Raw genomic sequence first — 27,340 nt, 5'->3', positions numbered from 1 at the left:
TTAAGTGAGAAATCCTTTATTACCAAGTTCGGAAAAAGACTTGATTTATCATAGTCCCAAACATATCTATTGGTCCTACTACATGTATAAATAAAAAATATCACATTTAATCTACAATATTACAATACAAATATATTACTATTCAACTAAATTACTATTAAACTAAAACAAAAAAACGATATATTTCACAGTAGGGGAAAGTGGGGTAAGTTGTTCCAAAGGGGTAGCTCTGCCATGTGACAAATACAGTACCAGTCAAAAGTTTGGACACACCTACTCATTCAAGGATTTTTCTTTATTTTATATTGTAGAATAATAGTGAAGACATCAAAACCATAAAATAACACATGGAATCAGTAATAGTCATCAAAAAAGTAGTAATCAAAAAAGTGTTAAACAAATCAAAATCTATTTTAGATTCTTCAAAGTAGCCACCCTTGATGACAGCTTTGAACACCATTGGCGTTCTCTCAACCAGCTTCACCTGGAGAGCTTTTCCAACAGTCTTGAAGGAGTTCCCACATATGCTGAGCACTTGTTGGCTGCTTTTCCTTCACTAAACAGTCCAATTCATCCCAAACCATCTCAATTGGGTTGAGGTTGGGTGCTTGTGGATGCCAGGTCATCTGATGCAGCAGTCCATCACTCTCCTTCTTGGACAAATAGCCCTTACACAGCCTGGAGGTGTTTTGGGTCATTGTCCTGTTGAAAAACAAATGATAGTCCCACTAAGCGCAAACCAGATGGGATGGCGTATCGCTGCAGAATGCTGTGGTAGCCGTGCCAGTTAAGTGTGCCTTGAATTCTAAATAATTCACTGACAGTGTCACCAGCAAAGCACCCACACACCATCACACCTCCTCCTCCATGCTTCAAGGTGGGAACCACAGATGCAGTGATCATATGTTCACCTACTCTGTGTGTCACAAAGACACGGCAGTTGGTACCAAAAATCTCACATTTGGACTCATCAGACCAAAGGATATATTTCCTCTGGTCTAATGTCCATTGCTCATGTTTTTTGCCCCAAGCAAGTCTCTTCTTATTATTGGTCTACTTTAGCAGTGGTTTCAACCAGAAAGGCCTGATTCACGTAGTCTCCTCTGAACAGTTTATGTTGAGATGTGTCAGTTACTTGAACTCTGTGAAACATTTATTTGGACTGCAATTTCTGAGGCTGGTAACTCTAATGAACATATCCTCTGCAGCAGAGGTAACTCTGGGTCTTCCTTCCTGTGGCGGTCCTCAGGAGAGCCAGTTTCATCATAGCACTTGATGTTTTTTTTCAACTGCACTTCAATACACTTTCAAAGTTCTTGAGATTTTCAGAATTGACTGATCTTCATGTCTTAAAGTAATCTTGGACTGTAATTTTTCTTTGCTTATTTGAGCTGTTCTTGCCATAATATGGACTTGGTCTTTTACCAAATAGGGCTATCTTCTGTATACCAGACTTAACTTGACACAACACAACTGATTGGCTCAGCATTAAGGAATGAAATTCCACAAATTAACTTTTAACAAGGCACACCTGTTAACTGAAATGCATTCCAGGTGACTACCTCATGAAGCTGGTTGAGAGAATGCCAAGTGTGTGCAAAGTTGTCATCAAGACAAAGGGTGGCTACTTTGAAGAAACTCAACTATATTTTGATTTGTTTTACACTTGTTTGGTCACTACATGATTCCATATGTGTTATTTGATAGTTTATGTATTCACTATTATTCTGCAATGTAGAAAATAGTCAAACTAAAGAAAAACCCTTGAATGACTGGAAGAGTTAGGAAGAGGTAAGAACCCACATGGAAAAAGTGTTAAACAAGTTTGTTCCAAAAAACATATTTTCACAAAGTCAAATTAATTTGTGTTATAGGTTTCATCATGCTTGTATCCAGTTGTGGAAAGATTACCCAATTATCATACTTGAGTATAATAGAAAATACACTCAAGTAAAATCAAGTCACCCAGTAAAATACTACTTGAGTAAAAGTCTAAAAGTATTTGGTTTTAAATATACTTAAGTAATCAAAAGTAAATGTAATTGCTAAATGTACTTAAGTATCAAAAGTAAAAGTATAAATCATTTTAAATTCCTTATATTAAGCAAAGCAGATGGCCACATGTTCCAGTTTTTATTGTATTTACTGATAGCCGGGGGCATTCTCCAACTCAGACATCATTTACAAACGAAGCATGTGTTTAGTGAGTCCCCCAGATCAGAGGCAGTAGGGATGACCGGGGATGTTCTGTTGGTAAAAGTGTAAATTAGACCATTTTCCTGTCCTGCTAAGCATTCAAAATGTCACTTTTGGGTGTCAGGTAAAATGTATGGAGTAAAAAGTACATAGGTTTCTTTAGGAGTGTAGTAGTGAAGTAAAAGTTTTCAAAAATTTGAATAGTAAAGTACAGATACCCCCAAAAACTACTTAAGTAGGACTTTAAAGTATTTTTTACTTATTAAGTACTTGACACCACTGCTTGTATCTAAACTAAAGTAGATTGTTCTATACATCATTTGGGGTCTTTATAAACTAAAATTGAAGTCTTATACCAACAGAAGCATGAAAGTGCATCCTTGTGTGGGCTAATATAGTCAGAATTGTTGCCAGGGTCAAATTGAGCCATTGGCTATAAATATACCCCATAAAAAATGATTATTACATTGTCAGTTTTATGCATAACAAGCATAGTTTTTTGAAGACACCTCGCCATCCGTATGATTAGTCATAATTACTCAAATGATGAAAAATGCCTTCCTCAGTTAGGTTCATCCCCCCCCCTTTAGGCCCTCAAATGAAGTGTTTTCTTCCTAGGCGTAATGCAAGGCATTATCACTGGGATATGAGTTTAAACCAGGGCCTGAGCCTACGTTAAAAGTGTTTTTTTTTTAAATACAAAGTGTTACAAATGTGTCCCTATGCTCATTTTACCCCAAAACCAAGTGACTACTTTTGTTGGACAAGCTGTGTTTTCAAAGGTGTTTTGTTTACATTGAATTCTGATTATTTCCAGAGATGCATGACATCCTGAAATATATTTCAATATCTTTGTGAGAAACAATACTATATTTAGTTTGACCTAGTGATGCTGAATGTAAAAAATGGGTAATCATTCCAAACTCTCCCCTACTAAACCAGTCATAAAAATTAGCAAAATATAGAAATAAGAAGACTAGTGACACCATCAGTGTTACATTAAATAAGGCACTACATTCTCAACTGAAAAATAAAGTGGCAATTTGGCAAAGTTTGGCCATGTCAAAAACATTCCAGGCACCTTTTTGGCTGAAACATAGCACAGATTATAGGTCTACTGCATGTAAAGGAATAAGTAACAAATCAAATTGGTCAACATTTTTGGTCAAACGCCTTCGGTTTCACTACCGAAAACTTTCTTCCCTCCCTCCCTCCCTCTCTTCCTTCACTCATTCTTCCAACTGGGCCAGTTTCTCTGGATCAGACTCGTACACCTCCTCCTCCTCCTCCTCCTCCTCCTCCTCCTCCTCTTCCTCCACCACCTCGATCCCATCCATAGTTTTCTGCAGTTGCTCTTTGATGCGGTTGAGCTCCAACAGTCCATTCTGAAGATCCTTACACACTTCCCTGATCTTCCCAGCGAACTCCGTCTTGGCTCCTTTGTTGAGCTCGATGGAGTCTTTTGCCAGGAAGAACACATCCAGGGCCAGGAAGAGACCCGACATTACTCCTGTGGTGACACTCATCACCTAAACAAAATTAAATTAGGACAAGCTAATCAGCACATGGAGAACATCAAGAACTGAACCATTTGTGATCTATTCTATATTGTTTGTTTTGATCAGTGATTTGTTTTCTTGTCTTTTCCTTTTCCCTATTTGAAACTCAGTCTAGGGATGGACGCTGCAAATTAGCGCCAACTTGATGGGGCAGCTCAGTGTGAACAAGCGTAACGGTAGAGTCAGTATCTTATGGCAAGGTAATCTGTATCTAGCAATGTCTTGTCTTGCATGCCGAGCAAATTCACCAAAGTAGCCTACAGTTTGCCTCTTTCTCTCTGGTTTTATTTTGATTAAACACCTTCCCCCAGGCCTTTATAGCCAACTTCCCCCAGGCCTTTATAGCCAACTTCCCCCAGGCCTTTATAGCCAACTTCCCCCAGGCCTTTATAGCCAACTTCCCCCAGGCCTTTATAGCCAACTTTCCCCAGGCCTTTATAGCCAACTTTCCCCAGGCCTTTATAGCCAACTTTCCCCAGGCCTTTATAGCCAACTTTCCCCAGGCCTTTATAGCCAACTTTCCCCAGGCCTTTATAGCCTGGCCTTTATAGCCAAATTTCCCAAGGCCTTTATAGCCTGGCCTTTATAGCCACGTTTCCCCAGGCCTTTATAACACAGAAAATAATGTTTTGTGATAACTGCACTGCGATTCTAATTTTGTGCGGCGGAAAAGCAAGTATCCCAATTGACTTGAAATATTTGAACCTTTAAATGTCCACACACCTAATTTGTACCAAACAAATCATGTATTATCATCATCATGTACCTGGGCTGCCTTGGCCGCTCCGCCTGCCACGTTGAGAACCTGCACGGTGTTGATCAGACTTTCTGTGTTGATTAGTAATGCCTTGCCGGCCCGGCCACCCTCCTTCATCACGTGTTTGACATTCTGGTTGAGATATTTCTTAGAGATGCTGTCCACGTACTGATCAAAGTCCCACTCCTCCAGGGTCTCCATACCGACCTGAGGTGGATGGAGAGAGATGGAGAAAGTGAAAGCGCAAGGGAGAAATAAAAGGGAGAGTAAGAAAAGAAGCAACAATGTGATAGAAAGTCAGAGGTCAAGACACCCAAAATCCCCCCCCGCCTCACCTCAACTGCACACTGCTGGGTGAAGTTTCCCCTAGGCGCAGATCTAGGATCAGCTTCCCCTCCTCCAATTCAAAACCTCACCATTAGTGGTGATAATACTAAACTAACTAAGATCAGCATCTAGGGCAGGGATAGGCAACTAGATTCAGCCGCGGGTCGATTTGTCAGAGTGGATGGTCGGCGGGCCGGAACATAATTCTGATCATTTATACACCGCAAATTGACCACAGCTAAGCCCAAAAAGAGATTGCATTTGAAAATAACAAGAATTTCATACCTAGATTACATTGAGACACGATCACGTTTCTTTTTTATTCGTGGGAATACATGGGAACAGATTTCCTAAACCAAACTCACTTTTTTGCTGAATTCCTGGTGATTTTACCATTTAAGATTTTTTTTTACTTAAAACTAAAATTCCAAAAGATATATAACTACAGAATTTGGGGGCCAAAAGAAAAATCACTCGCGGGCCAGTCCTGACACGTGCGCCGCATGTTGCCGACCCCCGATCTAGGGACAACTCCACCCTTCACCCACCTGCAAAAAGTCCAGACACTCCTTGATATCCTTCATCTCCTCCTGGTAATCCTGAATCATCTTCTCCACCTTCTTCCTGTCTGTCTTGGAGTGCACCGTATCGGTAATATTTGCAGAGGCTGACGCTACCCCGCCCGCCGTCGCAACGCCGATGCCCACCGCCGTGACGATGAGCGACGTTCCCATGGTGAACGGCGCCAAGATGAGGCCGGTGATAGTGGTGATGCTCCCAGCAACGCTGGCGACTCCGCCCCCCACGCTGGCCTTCACAGTCTTCTTGTGGAAGCTGTCGGCGGCGTCGGCCAATGATAGGAGCTCCAGGATGCGTTGCTGTAAGGAGGCCCCGCGCTGGTTGAAGAGACGCACGAAGAGACGGGCCGCCATGAAGACACGATCCGCCACCGCCTCCACTGCCCTGAGAGAGAGAGAGAGAGAGAGAGAGAGAGAGAGAGAGAGAGAGAGAGAGAGAGAGAGAGAGAGAGAGAGAGAGAGAGAGAGAGAGAGAGAGAGAGAGAGAGAGGAAGGACAAATAAGAAAAGGTGGCGAATAATTGAGAAAGAAAAGAGAGGGAGTGGTTTGTAAGAACTTGTATCCTTTTTCAAACAACGATACCTTGGGAATCCTGGAGAAATAAGCCTGATCTTACACTATAAATATTATGTCTCGGCGTTATGCAGTTCAGTTGGGTTCCCTAAAGACGTTTAATACACCTTGTATGAAATCCCACATTGACAATTTCTCTTAAAACGACACAACCAATGGGTAAATACATGAAAATGCTTTACATCTCGCCTTCATCCGCGTCAAAGGTGTTGGACTCCTTCCACGTTTCCCAACCTAGGGGGAGCAGAGATATAAGCTGTAGTTACTGTAAACAATGACGGGAGAACGCACATGTACACTGGTGAAAAATAGTGCTCTGTGCCAAACATACCCTCTACTGTTTGCCACCAATCCATAAGACCTTCCTCCCTCTAAGAATAAAATACTATTAGTCACATACACATAATACAGTATGAATACACAGAGGTATATGTTTTAAGGTTATATTGCGATGTAAAGCATACATGTACAATAACCACCATCCAGTGTCATAGTAAATTATGAAGTGTTATAATGCAACACAGGGCATGTAATATACGTACATACAGTATGTCACAAAAGTGAGTACACCCCTCACATTTTTGTAAATATTTGAGTATATCTTTTCATGTGACAACACTGAAGAAATGACACTTTGCTACAATGTAAAGTAGTGAGTGTACAGCTTGTATAACAGTGTAAATTTGCTGTCCCCTCAAAATAACTCAACGCATAGCCATTCATGTCTAAACCGCTGGCAACAAAATTGAGTAGCCCCTTAAGTGAAAATGTCCAAATTGGGCCCAATTAGCCATTTTCCCTCCCCGGTGTCATGTGACTCATTAGTGTTACAAGGTCTCAGGTGTGAATGGGGAGCAGGTGTGTTAAATTTGGTGTCATTACTCTCACACTCCCTCATACTGACTGGTCACTGGAAGTTCAACATGGCACCTCATGGCAAAGAACTCTCTGAGGATCTGAAAAAAAGAATTGTTGCTCTACATAAAGATGGCCTGGGCTATAAGAAGATTGCCAGGACCCTGAAACTGAGCTGCAGCACGGTGGCCAAGACCATACAGCGGTTTAACTGGACAGGTTCCACTCAGAACAGGCCTCGCCATGGTCGACCAAAGAAGTTGAGTGCACGTGCTCAGCGTCATATCCAGAGGCTGTCTTTGGGAAATAGACGTATGAGTGCTGCCAGCATTGCTGCAGAGGTTGAAGGGGTGGGGGGGGGTCAGCCTGTCAGTGCTCAGACCATACGCCGTACACTGCATCAAATTGGTCTGCATGGCTGTCGTCCCAGAAGGAAGCCTCTTCTAAAGATGATGCACAAGAAAGCCTGCAAACAGTCTGCTTGCTGAAGACAAGCAGACTAAGGACATGGATTACTGGAACCATGTCCTGTAGTCTGATGAGACCAAGATAAACTTATTTGGTTCAGATGGTGTCGTGTGTGTGTGGCGGCAACCAGGTGAGGAGTACAAAGACAAGTGTGTCTTGCCTACAGTCAAGCATGGTGGTGGGAGTGTCATGGTCTGGGGCTGCATGAGTGCTGCCGGCACTGGGGAGCTACAGTTCATTGAGGGAACCATGAATGCCAACATGTACTGTGACATACTGAAGCAGAGCATGATCCCCTCCCTTCGGAGACTGGGCCGCAGGGCAGTAATTCCAACATAATAACGACCCCAAACACACCTCCAAGACGACCACTGCCTTGCTAAAGAAGCTGAGGGTAAAGGTGATGGACTGGCCAAGCACGTCTCCAGACCTAAACCCTATTGAGCATCTGTGGGGCATCCTTAAACGGAAGGGGGAGGAGTGCAAGGTCTCTAACATCCACCAACTCCGTGATGTCGTCATGGAGGAGTGGAAGAGGACTCTAGTGGCAACCTGTGAAGCTCTGGTGAACTCCATGCCCAAGAGGGTTAAGGCAGTGCTGGAAAAACATGGTGGCCGCACAAATTATTGACACTTTGGGCCCAATTTGGACATTTTCACTTAAGGGTGTACTCACTTTTGTTGCCAGCGGTTTAGACATTAATGGCTGTGTGTTGAGTTATTTTGAGGGGACAGCAAATTTACACTGTTATACAAGCTGTACACTCACTACTTTACATTGTAGCAAAGTGTCATTTCTTCAGTGTTGTCATATGAAAAGATATACTCAAATATTTACAAAAATGTGAGGGGTGTACTCACTTTTGTGATATACTGTACATCCTCACTGTCCGGTGGGTTTCCTTCACCAGGTACTGGCACTGCAGCCATCTCCAGTGTCATAGTGTTATAATGCAATATAAGGATTGTCATAGTGAGTTCGGTAGTATCATAATGCAACATAAGTACATGTGATACATACATCCTCACTGTCCGGTGGGTTTCCTTCACCAGGTACTGGCACTGCAGCCATCTCCAGTGTCTGAACATCCACTAGGCCTGCCTGGGCTGTGGGCTGAGCATCAGTATTCTGTAGGAAAATAAAGATGAATATAAGTGCGCGAAGATATTATTAAACTGTAATATTATTCATGTGAAAATTAAGAAAATAACACACCTAGAGTAAAAAAAAAGACAGGCATAACTAAGACCAAAAGGAAGAGAGTGGAAATATGGTTACTTTAGCTTCAGAGCCAAACAGGGCACCAGGGAGAATCCTTCGGATGTGGAATGTCTACCAGAGAAACAGACAGAAACATAAGAACACACGCCCTATGAAGAGGCCCTATGTAGATGATGTACTTAAATAGGATGATAGTGTTATAGTGTAGTACTTTGTGACAAGTGCTGATGTAAAAATGGCTTTATTAACTGGGTGGATGAACCATGAATGTTGATTGGCTGACAGCCATGGTATATCAGACCGCATACCACGGGTATGACAAAACATTTATTTTTTACTGCTCTAATTATGTTGGTGACCAGTTTATAATAGAAATAAGGCACCTCTGGTGTTTGTGGTATATGGCCAATATACCATGGTTAAAGCCTGTATCGAGGCACTCTTATGCCCCACGTTTTGCGTCGGGCATAAGAACGGCCCTTAGCCAAGGTATATTGGCCATATACCACAATCCCCTCTGGCCTTATTGCTTAATTTTAAAATACATTTGATTGTATAATATAATAGTATGATTAAATAAAAAAGCGACATGCCCCAGTCCTTTTCTTATTTTCTTGTGGTGGTGGAGGTCCACTTTTCACTGAAGAAGTTGCTTCGTTTTCTGTGTACCACACGGTCTGTGACAGGGGATGGAGCAAGTTGTTATTTTAGCTAACCCTGTGCGGGAAATATGCAATTGCATTTTATTTTGCAGGTCGGGACATCGCAGACGCGCTGTCGTACCTGATTCTCCGCAGGACTGAAGACGCCGGTGTCACTCAGACTGTCAGAACTGGAGGATGAATCGCTGTATGACGGCTGAGTCTCCGGAAATGGAGAGGGAGTGTGAGGAAGAGAGGGGGAGTATTTAAATCATTTGCCATTTTGCATATAGTGACATTCTACCAGGTTTCACAAACCTCTCCTTCGAGTACCCCGCAGCCAGTCCACATCTTCGATGAACTCCAGAACAGCTGATTCAAATGATCTCCTCATCATCAAGCCCTTCAATTGTTGAATCAGCAGTGCTAGTTCTGGAATACATGAAATAACTGGACTGGCTGGGGTTACTCCAGAACCGGTATCGGAACTTCCTTTGCATCACGACAAGGGTGTGTAGGCTACCTGGGTCGGTGCTGTAGACTTGAATGGGTTGACTTTCTGCATCATTCCCTTGAACATCCCAGGGTTCTGAAGAAGAAAAAAAAACAGGTGAACACAGAAATCACTTAGTAGTGATAATAAAATGTTCCTCTACGAGCACGGTTCTATTTCTATACTAAGAAGGTGTATGCCTCAGCACCTGGGATAAACAGGTTTACCTGTTTGCCTGCAGAACTGTTACTCTCAGCCAGACTGCCAGAACTGGAAGAAAGATCACTGTGTATGGACTGGGTGTCCTGAATAGAAGGCAGAGAGAAAATAGTCCATTTGAATATTTAGCGTAACTTTGCAACATGATACAGGTTGATCATAATCACCACGGCTACCTGAATCGGTGTTGTAGATTTGAAAGGGTTGACTTTTTGCATCATTCCCATAAACATTCCAGGATTCTGCTGCTGCAATACACAAAGTTGAACACACGGCACACACATCTTCTCTATGACAGCAGAAGAAAAAAACGTATATCTTATTTATGTATATCTTATTTATGTATATCTTATTTATGTATATCTTATTTATGTATATCTTATTTATGTCTCATGAACAGGTTTACCGGTTTGCTTTCTGGTAGCTTTTCTGTGGCATGGTGATCCACACAGTCGGTTAGAGGGTCATCCGTTATTATCACCTAAAATACACACAAATGGATACCAAATGTAAAACATAGTCTTGAATAGGAAAGGACTTGTGTTCTGATAACCCTGTACATGTGCAGTTTACACGAGGGGACATATCATGGATAGGTCTAAATGGTACAGTTCGAGTCATTAAAACTCGTTTTTCAACCACTCCACAAATGTCTTTGTTAACAAACTATTGTTTTGGCAAGTCGGTTAGGACAAGTCATTTTTCCAACAACTGTTTACAGACAAATGATTTCACTAATAATTCACTGTATCACAAGTCCAGTGGGTCAGAAGTTTACATACACTAAGTTGACTGTGCCTTTTAACAGCTTGGAAAATTCCAGAAAATTATGTCATGGCTTTATAAGCTTCTGATAGGCTAATCGACAACATTTAAGTCCACTGGAGGTGTACCTGTGGATGTATTTCAAGGCCAACCTTCAGACTCAGTGCCTCTTTGCTTTGACATCATGGGAAAAATCAAAAGAAATCAGCCAATCAGCCCAAAATGTGTAGATCTCCACAAGTCCGGTTTATCCTTGGGAGCAATTTCCAAATGCCTGAAGCTACCATGTTCATCTGTACAAACAATAGTTTGCAAGTATAAACACCATGGGACCACGTAGCTGTCATACCGTTCAGGAAGGAGACAAATTCTGTCTCCTAGAGATGAACATACTTTGGTGCGAAAAGTGCAAATCAATCCCAGAACAACAGCAAAGGACCTTGTGAAGATGCTGGAGGAAACAGGTACAAAATTATTTATATTCACAGTAAAATGAGTCCTATATCGACATCACCTGAAAGGTCGCTCAGCAAGGAAGAAGTCACCGCTCCAAAACCTCCATAAAAAAGACAGATTACGGTTTGCAACTGCACATGGGGACAAAGATAGTACTTTTTGGAGAAATGTCCTCTGGTCTAATGAAACAAAAATAGAACTGTTTGCCATAATGACCATTGTTATGTTTGGGGAAAAAAGGGGGAGGCTTGCAAGACGAAGAACACCATCCCAACCGTGAAGCACGGGGGTGGCAGCATCATGTTCTGGGGGTGCTTTGCTGCAGGAGGGACTGGTACACTTCACAAAATAGATGGCATCATGAGGCAGAAAAATGATGTGGATATATTGAAGCAACATCTCAAGCCATCAGTCAGGAACTTAAAGCTTGGTCGCAAATGGTTCTTCCAAATGGACAATGACCCCAAGCATACTTCCAAAGTTGTGGCAAATTGCTTAAGGACAACAAAGTCAAGGTATTGGAGTGGCCATCACAACACCCTGACCTCAATCCTATAGAACATTTGTGGACAGAACTGAAAAAGTGTGTGCGAGCAAGGAGGCCTACAAACCTGACTCAGTTACACCAGCTCTGTCAGGAGGAATGGGCCAAAATTCACCCAACTTATGTGGGAAGCTTGTGGAAGGTTACCCAAAACGTTTGATTCAAGTTAAACCAATTTAAAGGCAATGCTACCAAATACTAATTGAGTGTATGTAAACTTCTGACCCACTGGCAATGTGATGAAAGAAATAAAAGATTAAATAAATCAATCTCTACTATTATTCTGACATTTCACATTCTTAAAATAAAGTGGTTATCCTAACTGACCTAAGGCATGGAATTTTTACTAGGATTAAATGTCAGGAATTGTGAAAAACTGAGTTTAAATGTGTTTGGCTAAAGTGTATGTAAACTTCCGACTTCAACTGTATATACTAACTTTTTTGACATATGCCGGTGCTATTATTTGCGAACTGTCACTTTGTTCCTAGTTATATGTACATATCTACCTCAATGATCTCACTCCCCTGTACATCGACTCTGTACTGGATACCCCGTGTATATCGTTACTCATTGTGTATCTATTATTCGGTGTTTTACTATTCTATTATGTCTCTATTTTCTCTCTCTCTGCATTGTTGGGAAGGGCCCCTAAGTTAGCATTTCACTGTTAAGTCAACACCTGTTGCTTATGAAGCACGTGACATACACATACACATATATATGTATTTTATTTTGTATATATGCTGTATTGTACCTGTCTTCCTGTAGAAGCCAGACTGTCAGCACTGGAAGACAGATTGCTGTGTACGGCCTGAGTATCCTGAAAACGAGGAGAGAAATGGAGAAATGAGGAAAACGGCGAGTTTAGAGTATTTGGCACAGCTTGGCATTTTACATAACCAAAAGCATCCGTCCAAAAGTGTTTCATCGCAATATGATACAGCATTATCATCATCACCATCATCGACACGAGTACCTGATTCGGTGCTGTAGACTTGAATGGGTTGACTTTCTGCATCATTCCCGTGAACATTCCAGGGTTCTGCAAAAGCAAAACCACATGACATTTACAAATCCCTTTCAGAATGATCCGCTCTTAAAGTTCCTCATCTCATTATTATACTGAACATGGATAAACATCTTTACCTGCTTGGCTTCAGGTAGCTTCGCTGTCGCTTGGTGATCTACAGTGTCTGTCGAAGGATCCTCCTTTCTCACCTGAAACACACGCACATAGATAACGAATGTACAGAATAGTCTTCAATAGGCCTTGGTGTGTAACTTGGCAGACTACATGGTAGGACATTATTTTGACATGGGCTGTACTTGTCTTTCTGTTGTGGTGTTCTCGGCCAGACTGCCAGCACTGGAGGACAGATCACTGTGTATCGACTGAGTGTCCGCAAAACATGAGGAGAGGAAGGGAAAGGGAGAGAGAGAAAAGAGCGAATTTGAATATTTACCGCTTTTGCGTGAGTAACGTCATTCTAATTATCAGTCCTAAATATTACTATTGTTTTGCAATATGATACAGGGTGAACAAATGTATTTCATGAGACGACTGTAATGTGACCAAGTGAACTCCTCTTCACGACCTGTGTCGGTGCTGTAGATTTGAAAGGGTTGACTTTTTGCATCATTCCCGTAAACATTCCAGGGTTCTGGAAGACCTGAAAGGTGCACAAGTGACACAAAAAGTCCTTTCAGTACAGCAGCAACAATACCATTTTACTCTACTCACTAATATAGTCCTAGAATCAGGATAATGATGCTTTAGATTCAAGGATGAACAGACAGGTTTACCTGTTTGCCTTCTGGTAGCTTTTCCTGATCCACAGTGTCTTTTGGAGGGTCCTCTTTTCTCGCCTAAAACACACACACACACACACACACACACACACACACACACACACACACACACACACACACACACACACACACACACACACACACACACACACACACACACACACACACACACACACACACACACAAATTGGTACTAAATGTAAAAAACATAGTGTTGAACAACATAGTGTGATCAACTGGATTATGGCTAATACCTGTGTAGAGGACCTGAATGGGTTGACTTTCTGTGTCACTCCTTTAAACATACCCAGGTTCTGCAACACATACAAGCATTATGGTTCCCTCAATTATATCACACAGATCTTTTTTTTGTTAATTATTCATGAAAAGGACCAGAAGTCTGACAAGTCAGATCAGTTTAGATACAGAGTATGCGGAGCAGAAATCTACCTGTTTCACTTCAGGGACATTTCCATCCACAGTCTTCTCTGACACTGGATCTGTAGCTGTACTGGCTGTAGAGGAGGCCTGGGTGGAAGAGAAGGATCAATGAGGATCTTTGGTGTTTGTTTCCACTAAAAATAGTAGTCTGTGCCTGTATTTATAAAGCGTCTCAGAGAACGAGTGCTGATCTCGGATGACGTTCTCCCTATCTTATTCATTATGATCTGAAAGGCTAAACTGATCCAAGATCAGAACTCCTACTGTGAGGCACTTTTTTAATACAGTCCCTGGTCCCAGATCAGTTTATCCTGCCTTGCCAAATAGAAAAATAGTATACTTGTATGCCTTGCCAACTACGGGAGTTGGTGTGATAATGACCGTAGGAGTTTGCAAAGCAAAGGTAACTGAACTAAATGACTATCGCCCACAGCACTCACTTCTGTCATCATGAAGTGCTTTGAGAGGTTAGTTAAAACCTCTTAAGAATCCTCCCATTTCTTTCAATTTTCGCCTAAAATGACATACACAAATCTAACTGCCCTTAGCTCAGACCCTGAAGCAAGGATATGCATATTCTTGGTACCATTTGAAAGGAAACACTTTGAAGGTTGTGGAAATGTGAAAGGAATGTCGGAGAATATAACACAATATATCTGGTAAAAGATAATACAAAGAAAACATCAACCGTTCTTTTGTAAATTTTTTTGTACCATCATCTTTAAAATGCAAGAGAAAGGCCATAATGTATTATTCCAGCCCAGGTGAAATGTAGAGTGTGGCCACTCGATGGCAGCAGTGTATGTGCAAAGTTTAAGACTGATTCAATAAACCATTGCATTTCTGCTCAAAATGTTGTATCAGACTGCACAAATGTGCCTAATTTGCTTATTAAGGATCATATCACCTCTATATTACCTGACACCCTAGACCCACTTCAGTTTGCTTACCGCCCCAATAGATCCACAGATGATGCAATCGCCATCAAACTGCACAATGCCCTATCCCATCTGGACAAGAGGAATAATCATGTAAGAATGCGGTTAATTGACTATAGCTCAGCATTCAACACCATAGTACCCTCCAAGCGCATCATTAAGCTCAGGGCCCTGGGTCTGAACTGCGCCCTGTGCAACTGGGTCCTGGACTTCCTGATGGGCCGCCCCCAGGTGGTGAAGGTATGAAACAACACCTCCACTTCACTGATCCTCAACACAGGGGTCCAACAAGAGCGCGTGCATAGCCCCCTCCTGTACTCCCTTGACACAACAATAGAAGGCCTGATTACCAACAATGACGAGACAGCCAACAGGGAGGAGGTGAGGGCCCTGGGAGTGTGGTACCAGGAAAATAACCTCTCACTCAACGTAAACAGAATAAAGGAGATGATCATGGACTTCAGGAAACAGCAGAGGGAGCAAGCCCCTATCCACTTTGACGGGACTGCAGTTGAGAAGGTGGAAGGATTCAAGTTCCTCGGTGTACACATCACTGACAATCTGAAATGGTCCACTCACAGTGTGGTGAAGGTGGCACAACAACGCCTCTTCAACCTCAGGAGGCTGAAGAAATGTGTCTTGCTCCTAAAATCCCTCACAAACTTTTACAGATGCACAATTGAGAGCATCCTGTCGGGCTGTATCACCGCCTGATACGGCAACTGCAACACCCACAACCGCAGGGCTCTCCAGAGGGTGGTGCGGTCTGCCCAACACATCACAGTGGGCAAACTACCTGCCCTCCAGGATCCCTACAGCACCCGATGTCACAGAAAGGCCAAAAAGATCAAGAACAACAACCACCCGAGCCGAGCCATTGCTTGTTCACCCAACTATCATCCAGAAGGCGAGATCAGTACAGGTGCGTCAAAGCTGGGACTGAGAGACTGAATAACATCTTCTTTCTCAAGGCCCTCAGACTGTTAAATATCCATCACTAGGCAGCTTCCACCCATATGTGAAATCCTGAACCTTAGAGGCTGCTGCCCTAGATACAGTACCAGTCTGTCATGCCCTGATCAATCAATCAAATGTATTTATAAAGCCCTTCTTACATCAGCCGATGTCACAAAGTGCTGTACAGAAACCCAGCCTAAACCCCCAAACAGCAAGCAATGCAGGTGTAGAAGCAAGGTGGCTAGGAAAAACTCCCTAGATAGGCCTGAACCTAGGAAGAAACGTAGAGAGGAACCAGGCTATGAGGGGTGGCAATTATAACAGAACATGACCAAGATGTTCAAATGGAAAAGATCTTATCTGTTTCTCCTGTCTTTGTGCTCGTCTCCACCCCCCTCCAGGTGTTGCCCACCTTCCCAATTATCCCCTGTGTTCTCGGTTTGTCTGTTGCCAGTTCATCTTGTTTATCAAGTCAACAAGTGGTCTTTCACAGCTCCTGCTTTTCCCCAATCTCTCTTTTTCTCGCTCTCCTGGTTATGACCTTTACCTGTCCTGACTCTGAGCCTGCCTGGCTGACCACTCTGCCTACCCCTGACCCTGAGCCTGCCAGCCGTCCTGTGCCTTTGCCCCTACTCTGGATTACGGACCTCTGCCTGACCTGACCTGACACTAAGCCTGCCTGCCTTCCTGTGCCACTACTCTGGATTATCGACCCCTGCCTGCCTTGACCTGTCGTTTGCCTGCCCCTGTTGCTGTAGTAAACATTGTTTTTTCAACATAGTCTGCATTTGGGTCTTAACTGAAAGGTGATACAGTCAATAGTGTGAACACACCTACTCATTCAAGGGTTTTTCTTTATTTGTACTATTTTCTACACTGTAGAATAATAATGAAGACATCAAAACCATAACATAACACCTATGGAATCATGCAGTAACCAAAAAAAGTGTTAAACAAATCAAAATATACTTTATATTTTAGATTCTTCAAAGTAGCCACCATTTGCCTTGATGACAGCTTTGCACACTCTTGGCATTCTCTCAACCAGCTTCATGAGGGATGCTTTTCCAACAGTCTTGAAGGAGTTCCCACATATGCTGAGCACTCGTTGGCTGCTTTTCCTTCACTCTGGGTTTGAACTCATCCCAAACCATCTCAATTGGGTTGAGGTCAAGTGATTGTGGAGGACAGGTCATCTGATGCAGCACTCCATCACTCTCCTTGGTCAAATAGCCCTTACACACCTGGAGGTGTGTTTTGGGTCATTTTCCAGTTGAAAAACAAACTAAGCGCAAACCAGATGGGATGGCGTATCGCTGCAGAATGCTGTGGTAGCCATGCTGGTTAAATGTGCCTTGAATTCTAAATGAATCACAGACAGTCACCAGCAAAGCACCACCACACATCACACTTCTTCCTCCATGCTTCACAGTGGGAACCACACATGCAGAGATCATCTGTTCACCTACTCTGCATCTCACAAAGACACGGAGGTTGGATCCAAAAATATCAAAATGTGGATTTATCAGACCAAAGGACAGATTTCCACTAGTCTAATGTCCATTGCTCGTGTTTCTTGGCCCAAGTAAGTCTCTTCTTATTATTGGTGTTCTTTAGTAGTGGTTTCTTTGCAGCAATTCGACCATGAAGGCCTGATTCACGCAGTCTCCTCTGAACAGTTGATGTTGAGATGTGTCTGTTACTTGAACTCTGTGAAGCCTTTATTTGGGCTGCAATCTGAAGTGCAGTTAACTCTGCAGCAGAGGTAACTCTGGGTCTTCCTTTCTGTGGCGGTCCTCATGAGAGCCAGTTTCATCATAGCGCTTGATCATTTTTGCGACTGCACTTGAAGAAACGTACACATCTTCTGGATTGACTGACATTCATGTCTTAAAGTAATGACGGACCGTTGTTTCTCTTTGCTTATTTGCGATATTCTTGCCATAATATGGACTTGGTCTTTTAGCAAATAGGGCTATCTCCTTTATACCAACCATACCTTGTCACAACAGAACTGATTGGCTCAAACATATTAAGAAGGAAAGAAGAAATTCCAGAAATACATTTTTAACAAGGCACACCTTTTAATTGAAATGCATTCCATGTGACTACCTCAAAGAAGTTGGTTGAGAGAATGCCAAGAGTGTGCAAAGCTGTCATCAAGGCAAAGGGTGGCTACTTTGAAGAATCTCAAATATAAAATATATTTTGATATGTTTAACACTTTTTTGATTACTACAATGATTCCATATTTGTTATTTGATAGTTTTGATGTTAATTCTACAATGTAGAAAATAGATATTACTGTACTGTTGCAGCTAGAAACGCAAGCATTTTGCTACACCCGGAATAACATCTGCTAAACATGTGTATGTGACCAATAAAATGTGATTTGATTTGAGCAGAACTAACTGATCTGGGACTAGGCTATGAAAATAGTAATCTATTTAACATTACTGATGTAGTAACCTGTGTCCTGGTTTTGAACGGGTTGACTTTCTGCATGACTCCCATCATCCCAGTCCTCTGTTGGAAAGAAACAAACAAAAACACAACTCATCACAAAATCTACTTTACAATGGGCAGAGAGAGCATGCTCAGTTGAAGCCTTTTATAACCTTGGTTTTGAGGAGCAGCTCACTCTCAGTGTTATTCTCCTGAAAACAATTGTTTGATCATGGTTAACAGTCAATTGCATCAACTGCATCGTTGTATCGTCTGTAAAAAAAAAAAATGTTTGTTAGTGTTGTGTTCACCGACGATACAATGGGGATGTATTAGCTGCTCTTAGCAAAGTGGGCATATTTACATACACTGGCGTTGCTTTCAGTTGTATTGGGTTGCACAAAAACAGTCTGCGGGAATCCAGAAGTGAAATACAATTCCATTTCAACTTACTGTGCCGGTGGACAGGAATTTGAGACAAAATATCGAAAAGGATTGTATTATTAAACAGACTTTCCAAACGTGGGTGTGTCGTAGACCCACTTCCTCTCGGCTTACCTCATGTCAAAATATAAGTCCAACGCAAGTTATTCCTTTTTTGCCCGCTTATGACGCATGTGCAGGACATCTATTTTGACATGAGATAAGCCGAGAGGAAGTGGGTCTACGACACACCCACGTTTGGAAAGTCTGTTTAATAATAATACGATCCTTACGATATTTTGTCTCAAATCACCTCTGTCATAATGACCAAATATCCTACCCACCGGCACAGTAAGTTGAAATGGATTTGTATTTAACTTCTGTCTTCCTGTGGACTGTTTTTGTGCAACCCAATACAATTGAAAGCATTGCTAGTGAATGGAAATACACCCGCGTTGCTAAAAGCAGGCCATTTTGGGCTTAGTTTTAGGGTTAGAATTAGTGTTAGGGTTAAGGGTCAGTGGTTAGGTTTAGGGAAAATAGGATTTTGAATGGGAATCAATTGTTGCTCCCCAAAAAGTCCTCACAAGTATAGTAAGACAGAGCTGTCTGTGTGTGTCAGTACACCATTGCCCCCCTACACTGCTGCTACTCTCTGCTATTATCTATGCGTAGTCAATTTAATAACTGTAGATGTAGATACCTCAATTACCTCGACTCCGGTGCCCCTGCACATCGACTCGGTACCGGTACCCCCTGTATATAGCCCCGCTATTGTTATTTACAGCTGCTCTTTAATTATTTGTTATTCTTATCGCTTAATTTTGGGGGTATTTTCTTAAAACTGCATCGTTGGTTAAAGGGCTTGTAAGTAAGCAGGTGTAAGGTTGTATTCGGCGCATGTGACAAATCCAATTTGATTTGATTTGATACCTGTGAGTTACTGCTTGTATCATTCTCTTTGTTCAAGCAGTGTGCGGTTGGGTTGCTCATCTCCTGTGTGAAGACAGAAGAGATCAATATCATGGACCAAATGAATGAATAAACGAATGAATTACAAAAAGAACAATGAAAGAAACACTATTTGTCCATTCCAATAGGACACTTTTTTTGTATCAGGATTCACACAACCACATACACACATAACATGAGCTCACTGGATTCAATGGGACACTGGGGGTGGGGTGGGGGGTAAAAACAATGATACGTTTATAACATTACTGTGCATTACAGTTTTTACAAACTAGTACTTAAACTACTACTACTAATGTTGATGGTTGTAGAAATCATTGTCCCAATTAGCCATATTAACAAACATCTCATTTTCAAACTTCACATTTCTCGATTATAGGCTACTTACCGCAATGATCCGAGATCAGCAAAATGCCTGCGATAAGTGATCGGTCTGTTCGATACTTTTCGGTCTATCGTTCCAGCTCTAGTGTGTGTATTCAATCAGTGTCCTACCTCACTGCTGGGTCTGGGAGGAACCACTGGAGAAGACTTGTTGTCCCTTCGCGGACTATTCATACTGTGTTACATACACAAAAGTGACACATGAGAAACACATGACTCGAATAGAACACACACACAATCAGGTTGTATAGCACCCTTGTGTTATATGTGTCCCTATAACCACGGATACCGGTCAGATACATAACTACCTTGAGTTGACTTTGACCAGGTTAATCAATGTCAATACAAAACACGACTGGGATATATTTAGCCTACTACAATAGCGTTGGTTGTTATCACCACTCACAACATTATGCAATACGATAATATGAAGCATTAAAGCCTACCTTAATATGGCACATATAAGTTATAATTGAGGTGTTACAGTAGGGCTGTAGAAAACGCGAAGGAAAACACTTCTGATATTCCGTCACTTCCCTTATGACTTGTCAAACTGGTTTTGCAGCGATGGGAAGTAGCCTACTGACGCGGAATATGGTCAACACAAACTTGACGGCATTCAACTTTGTTCTTTCTGCTCCGGTTTGTTAAACTCATTTTATCTGAAATTCCGTCACTGCCCTTGTGACTTGTCATACTGACGAGAAATAGGGTTTTTATTTTTTTAGGCAAGTCAGTTACGAACAAATTATTATGTACAATAACGGCCTACCCTGGGCGTTTTGTGCGCCACCCTATTGGACTCTCAATCATGGCCAGATGTGATTCAGCCTGGATTCGAACCAGGGACTGTAGTGATACCTCTTGCACTGAGATGCAGTGCCTTAGACCGCTGCGCCACTCGGGAGCTCAACACAAACATGACTGCATTCAACGTTTTCTTTCTGTTCCGGTGTATGATAAACTCATTTTATCACAAAGGGGAGCAGTACACCGGACACTCGAGTCGGAACCCAACTGTGAAAGCCAAATTCCCTGTTTCTGCGCTTTGTGAAAAGTTTGAGATGTAAGAACTGAGAAGACCCGCCCACTAGTATTGATCATTTTTTACAGTCAGAGTTATTGAGGGGGTTCGATTAATCTGGCCCGGGGTTTACACGCATATGTCCCGTCATATCATCGGGCGAAGCGCCCATCTCAAATCAAACAGTAATTTGCACCGCTCGGTCATGTTGTCAACAAGGTTACATCATCCAGGAATATTTATTCCATAAAATAAACGTTTGAATTTTCAAACTAGTTTTTATTGGGAAGGCAGATAAAGAATTTGTAATTTTTTTTAAATTAAAAAACACACAAAACAAAACACTTTTGCTTGTGAAAACATAGAATCCTACTCATTAATACATGTGCTTAATTACGTAACTTTTGTTTTAAATCGAGCCGACTTTGCCTTCTGACAGAGTGGCGCACCTGTCCCACTTAGCTATAATAAGAACTAGAGCCTGCCTCCAATATGTCCAACCATTGTTTTCAACATATTCTCTCTGTCGCATACAATCTTTCGTGGGGGCTGACATCTTGCGAGTTCCGGTTTCAGGAGTCCATACGCACTAGTACTGGAGCCCAGCCTGAGGTCCTGAGGGCATGTTGTCTAGCCTGCTTTTCAACTAGTTAAAGATAGCTAAGTGGAGTCTGTGTGTACTTCGGTTTGTACCACCGCATGGTAAAACAACGCACGCATTGAAACTATTGAATGCATGCGGTTCACAGAACGCACGGTAACGTTTCGGACTGCTCCATTGACAATTAACTACTTCCCCAGGATGCAAAGAGTTTTATGCATCTGGTGGACATGAGGCTTGAGCACCGAGCATGATGGAGTGGGGACCTGCATTCCAGCACCAGATTGTGGATCTTGATTAGAGGGGAGGGGAAATATGCAGGCACAACCACTGGAAACATGAAATAAATGTTGTCGACAAGGAAATTATTCAGGACAAAGACTGTGCTCTAGCTTGCTCTATATGTGCACCACAGAAGACAGTTGGATGATATTTGCTATTGAACGCAACACAATCACAACAGCAACCACGGCTTGGTACAGATATTGCTTGGTAACGTCAGGTGTACTCTGGGAACTGTAGTCCTCTTATTACAGCAAAACAGGTGTTTTTGATTTTGTTCAATTTTTGTGGTTGTTGAAGACTGATCACGTCAAATAAAAAAAGTCAACATTTCATCAGACTTTAGTATAAGCTACATTATGTTTTTAGGTCACAATACATTTCCTTAAAGCATTTAGAAAATTCAGAGTAAGAGTGTAACGATGCTGTATCTGGTGTGTTGACCCTGCCTCTTAAGTGCATTGAAGTGCCAGTAGATACATGGATGAAATGTTGCTTTTCATTTGCACTCAAATGGTTTGAGATGTTTCCTCTACCTAGTAGAGACAGTTTGGAATGGAAAGACAATGCTGTCTCAATCTATCGTACAAGATGGTCTGGAGTATTAATACACACACACACACAATTGTGTTATTCAAAAGGCTGTCCCATTCCTAGGAAAGCTGGGCAGCAAAGTTATACAAACAATAGCATTACTTGTTGAGTCAGACGAGCATCATTTCATGTATAACTTTATTCTTAGAAATGTATGGGTTGATCACATCAGAGCCAAAGCAAAGTAGCAGTTACTGCAATTCTCACCAAAGGATGAAGTGATTATCAAATATTAAGCATGGGAGACATACAAGACATTAAATAATACATTTTATTTATTCACACCAACTGACATAAGTGTAACTTGCGATTGCCATATCAACAGATTTGATTGGAATTTGATTCAATACAGAATCAAAACAATTGGAATTTGATTCAATACAGAATCAAAACAATTGGAATTTGATTCAATACAGAATCAAAACAATTGGAATTTGTTTCAATACAGAATCAAAACAAAATCAGTAGACAGTAAAAACCATCACAAAATAAGAAGCTAAACATCCATAAAAGCATTCATACTTGATCAGTACTCTAGATCTCGAGGGCCACCACTCTACATACTAGTGACTGCCAACCAGAATAGTATTGTCCTCACTAAAGTGCCTGTGAGAGGAAGCTATTAGACTATTGAGACACAGCCATAGTGTGTGTCCTCAAGGTGAAAAGGTGATGAATGGGCCCCACGGGGGTCGGCGGGAGGCGACCCCCGTGAGGTCCGTGCAGGTGAACATAATAATGTCACTCGGTTTTTCTAGTAACAGGAACTGCAAGGAGTCAGCCATCATGGCGCGGAGATCTGGGTGCTGCTGCAGGTATGAGGCATACTCCGCCTTCAACACCATGTGTAACAGACAAACACACAAGCCAGGTCATGTTGGAAACTTAGGGGTTAGTGGTTTGAGAGTAAGGGGCTTAGACCAGGGTTAGAGTAGAGGGTAAGGGGTAGGGATAGACATAATATGTCAACTTTCTGGCCAGGAAATTGGAGTGCATCTGCATATCCTCAACACACCAGACGCATCTTCTCAAACCCCGGCTTATCTTCCCTCACCTTTGACACACATACACCCAAACATGTAATTATTGGAACACTCCTAACAGTGTAATGTAGCAGTAGTGCCAACACCGAGGGAGGTCGATTAACCTGAGCCGCGGTGCACCCGGCTATGGCCCTTGATGTTAATGAGCAAAAGTGGTGAGGGAGGAGCTTTTCAAATCGAACAGTAATCTGCGCTGCTCGGTCATGTTGTCAATAAGGTAGCATGGTGCATCATTCAGAAAGATACATCTATTTTCAATAAAAGCATATAGTACTAGTCAAACGTTTGGACACCTACTTATTCAAGGGTTTTTCTTTATTGCAGAATAATAGTGAAGACATCAAAACTATGAAATAATACATATGGAGTCATGTAGTAACCCCAAAATATATATTTGAGATTCTTGCCATAATAGGGCTACCTTCTGTATACCACCCCTAACTTGTCACAACACAACTGATTGGCTCAAATGCATTAAAGAAATTCCACAAATGTACTTAAGGCACACCTGTTAATTGAAATGTATTCCAGGTGACTACCTCATGAAGCTGGTTGAGAGAATGAGTGTGCAAAGCTGTCAAAGCAAAGGGTGGCTCCTTTGAAGAATCTCAAATATATTTTACACTTTTTTTGGTTACTACATTATTCCATATTTGTTATTTCATAGTTTTGATGTCTTCACTATTATTCTACAATTTCGAAAATAGTAAAAATAGAGAAAAACACTTGGACACACCTACTCATTCAAACTTTTGACTGGTACTGTACATTCAAATTGTCTAACTAGTTTTCATTGGGAAAGCAGAAAGTGTTTTATCAAAAGCAATCCCTTTTGCAAGTGAAATCAAAGAATCCTAGTCATTACTCCATGTGCTTAACCTACGTCACTTTTGTTATGAGCCGACTTCGCAGTCAGCCAGAGTGTTGCGCCTGGCTTACACCGTGGAGGCACCACACCCGTGGAGGCACCACACATTTTTAGCCGGTGCAAAACACGCCTACACTTGCACCCGGGCGAGATTAATCGAATCCCCTCACTGCCAAATGGCTGCGATGTTCTCCACCGAGTCTGCTGTCCTCTCCACACCAAACATTCCCAGTGTCTCCAGATTACATAGACATGTAGGCTACTTAGAAAGAGAAACAGAAAACAGACTTAGAAAGTCCAACTCTCAGACTCTCCCTCATCTCAAACTTCCTCCATCGCCTGTATCTCGACTTCCTCCTTCCTCCCTGTCTTACTAGTGATGGCTATTACCACAGGGAGTGCTGTTGATATCTCCATGGCTGTGTGCGTACAGTAGTATGCTCCCTGCAACTGGCCCTCTCCACAAGTCACCTTGAATTCTCCCAGCTCTCCACTCCTCTCAGACACAGAAAGTCTTCAAACACACACTGCAGTGCTGCACCCCCACAGTCCCTACTCAGAGCACACACACACACACAATTCAAGTAGCTATTAAACAAACACACCATCACATGACTAGCTAGTAGCCTACAAGAAAATAGGCTGCGTATAAATGGTTAGCTAGCTATGTTTTTCAGAGACACACAAAAGCAAGTGTAACAGTATAATTTTCGTCCGTTCCCTCGCCCCTACCTGGGCTCGAACCAGGGACCATCTTGACAAATCAACAACAGCCACCCACGAAACATCGTTACCCATCGCGCCACAAAAGGTCTCAGGGCGAGTGACGTCACCGATTGAAAGGTTATTAGCGTGCACCACCGCTAGCTAGCAAGCCATTTAACATAGGTTAGTTACACCAGTTAACGCTACTTTAACGTGACTGTACTGATGACACACAAACCCTTACTAGCATTGGCTGGATAGCAAGTAGCAAGTCTACCGGTACAGTAACGTTACAGTAGCGTTAAGCTAGTTAGCTAAAGTAAACATCACTAATGTTTGTTACCACAGCCACAAAGTCATAAACCCTGTCTATTTCCACAATTTCTCTTCTTAAAAACAGATTTTAAACCTAATCTTAACCCCACTGCTAGTTAGCTCATTTATTCTCATTTAAGTTCATTTATGTGCACAATCAACTAACTAGCTAGCTTGTCTAGCCTCAAACAGTTGTGATGATTTGGCCACAAACACAAATTACATTCACCTGAGGCTGTGTGATATGAGATCACTGAGAGCAGGTCCTGAGGGCATGGCTAGAATGGATCTAGCTAACCCTAACCCTTGTCCTAACAACCTAATTATCCTAACCTGCTGCATAAATTAACACCCAGGATATTTCACAATCTAAACTTGATGCCCTCAATCTCACACAAATGATCAATGAACCTACCAGGTACAACCCCAAATCCGTAAACATGGGCACCCTCATAGATATCATCCTAACTAACTCGCCCTCCAAATACACCTCTGCTGTTTTCAATCAAGATCTCAGCAATCACCGCCACATTGTCTGCACCCGTAATGGGTCTGCGATCAAACGAACACCCCTCATCACTGTCAAACGCTCCCTAAAACATTTCTGCGAGCAGGCCTTTCTAATCGACCTGGCCGTGGTATCCTGGAATGACATTGACCTCATCCCATCAGTAGAGGATGCCTGGTTATTCTTTAAAAGTGGCATCTTAAATAAGCATGATCCATTGAAAAAATGTAGAACTAGGAATAGATATAGTCCTTGGTTCTCTCCAGACCTGTCTGCCCTTGGCCAGTACAAAAACATCCCGTGGCGTTCTGCATTAGCATCAAATAGCCCCCGTGATATGCAACTTTTCAGGGAAGTTAGTAACAAATATACACAGGCAGCTAGGAAAGCTAAGGCTAGCTTTTTCAAACAGAAATTTGCACCCTGTAGTACAAACTGAAAAAAGTTATAGGACACTGTAAAGTCGATGGAGAATAAGAGCACCTCCTCCAAGCTGCTCCTCCAAGAGGCTAGAAAACACTGTTACCACCGATAAATCCACTATAATTGAGAATTTAAATAAACATTTCTCTACGGCTGGCCATGCTTTCCACCTGGCTACCCCTACCCCGGTGAACTGCCCGGCACCCTCCACAGCAACCCGCCCAAGCCCCCACCATTTCTCCTTCACCCAAATCCAGATAGCTGATGTTCTGAAAGAGCTGCAAAATCTGGACCCCTACAAATCAGCCGGGCTAGAATATCTGGACCCTCTCTTTCTAAAATTATTTGCCAAAATTGTTGCAACCCCTATTACTAGCCTGTTCAACCTCTCTTTCGTATCATCTGAGATTCCCAAAGATTGGAAAGCTGCCACGGTCATCCCCCTCTTCAAAGGGGATGACACTCTAGACCCAAACTGCTACAGACCTATATCTATCATACCCTGTCTTTCTAAGGTTTTCGAAAGCCATGTTAAAAACAGATTAACGACCATTTCGAATCCCATTGTACCTTCTCTGCTATGCAATCTGGTTTCAGAGCTGGTTATGGTTGCACCTCAGCCACTTTCAAAATCTTAAACAATATCATAACCGCCATCGATAAGAGACATTACTGTGCAGCCGTATTCATCGACCTGGCCAAGGCTTTCGACATTCTTATTGGCAGACTCGACAGCCATGGTTTCTCAAATGATTGCCTCGCCTGGTTTACCAACTACTTCTCTGATAGAGTTCAGTGTGTCAAATCGGAGGGCCTGTTGTCCGGACCTCTGGCAGTCTCTATGGAGGTGCCACAGGGTTCAATTCTCTGTATACATCAATGATGTTGCTCTTGCTGCTGGTGATTCGCTGATCCACCTCTACGCAGACGACACATTTACATTTACATTTAA

At 42.2% G+C, this 27,340-nt stretch overlaps 1 protein-coding gene across 9 annotated transcripts; it reads right to left on the bottom strand.

The window, feature by feature from the left end:
• On the bottom strand, positions 1 to 21,453 carry apold1b (apolipoprotein L domain containing 1b). Of its 9 annotated transcripts, none has more exons than XM_035783825.2 (25): positions 20,472 to 21,434; positions 20,137 to 20,200; positions 19,603 to 19,665; positions 18,259 to 18,327; positions 13,916 to 13,993; positions 13,720 to 13,779; positions 13,460 to 13,522; positions 13,252 to 13,326; positions 12,983 to 13,048; positions 12,803 to 12,874; positions 12,633 to 12,698; positions 12,411 to 12,476; positions 10,295 to 10,369; positions 10,065 to 10,133; positions 9,897 to 9,974; positions 9,700 to 9,765; positions 9,319 to 9,399; positions 9,129 to 9,212; positions 8,593 to 8,646; positions 8,335 to 8,442; positions 6,322 to 6,361; positions 6,173 to 6,224; positions 5,388 to 5,802; positions 4,522 to 4,719; positions 1 to 3,725 (listed from the first exon to the last, which is right to left on the bottom strand). In XM_035783825.2, the coding sequence occupies exons 2-25, from the start codon at positions 20,197 to 20,199 to the stop codon at positions 3,426 to 3,428; spliced, it is 2,361 nt and encodes a 786-aa protein (XP_035639718.1). In that variant the 5' UTR covers position 20,200; positions 20,472 to 21,434; the 3' UTR covers positions 1 to 3,425. The 9 variants fall into 9 exon arrangements, with proteins under 9 accessions (XP_035639718.1, XP_035639720.1, XP_035639717.1 ...); XM_035783827.2 differs by having other exon boundaries at positions 9,319 to 9,393; positions 10,065 to 10,136; positions 20,472 to 21,431; XM_035783824.2 differs by having other exon boundaries at positions 10,065 to 10,136; positions 20,472 to 21,430.
• Positions 21,454 to 27,340: the final 5,887 nt, after the last annotated feature.

This window comes from Oncorhynchus keta, chromosome 13 (assembly GCF_023373465.1).
Source record: "Oncorhynchus keta strain PuntledgeMale-10-30-2019 chromosome 13, Oket_V2, whole genome shotgun sequence".
Taxonomy (NCBI): Eukaryota; Metazoa; Chordata; class Actinopteri; order Salmoniformes; family Salmonidae; genus Oncorhynchus; species Oncorhynchus keta.
This window is presented reverse-complemented; position numbering and strand designations above follow the sequence as displayed.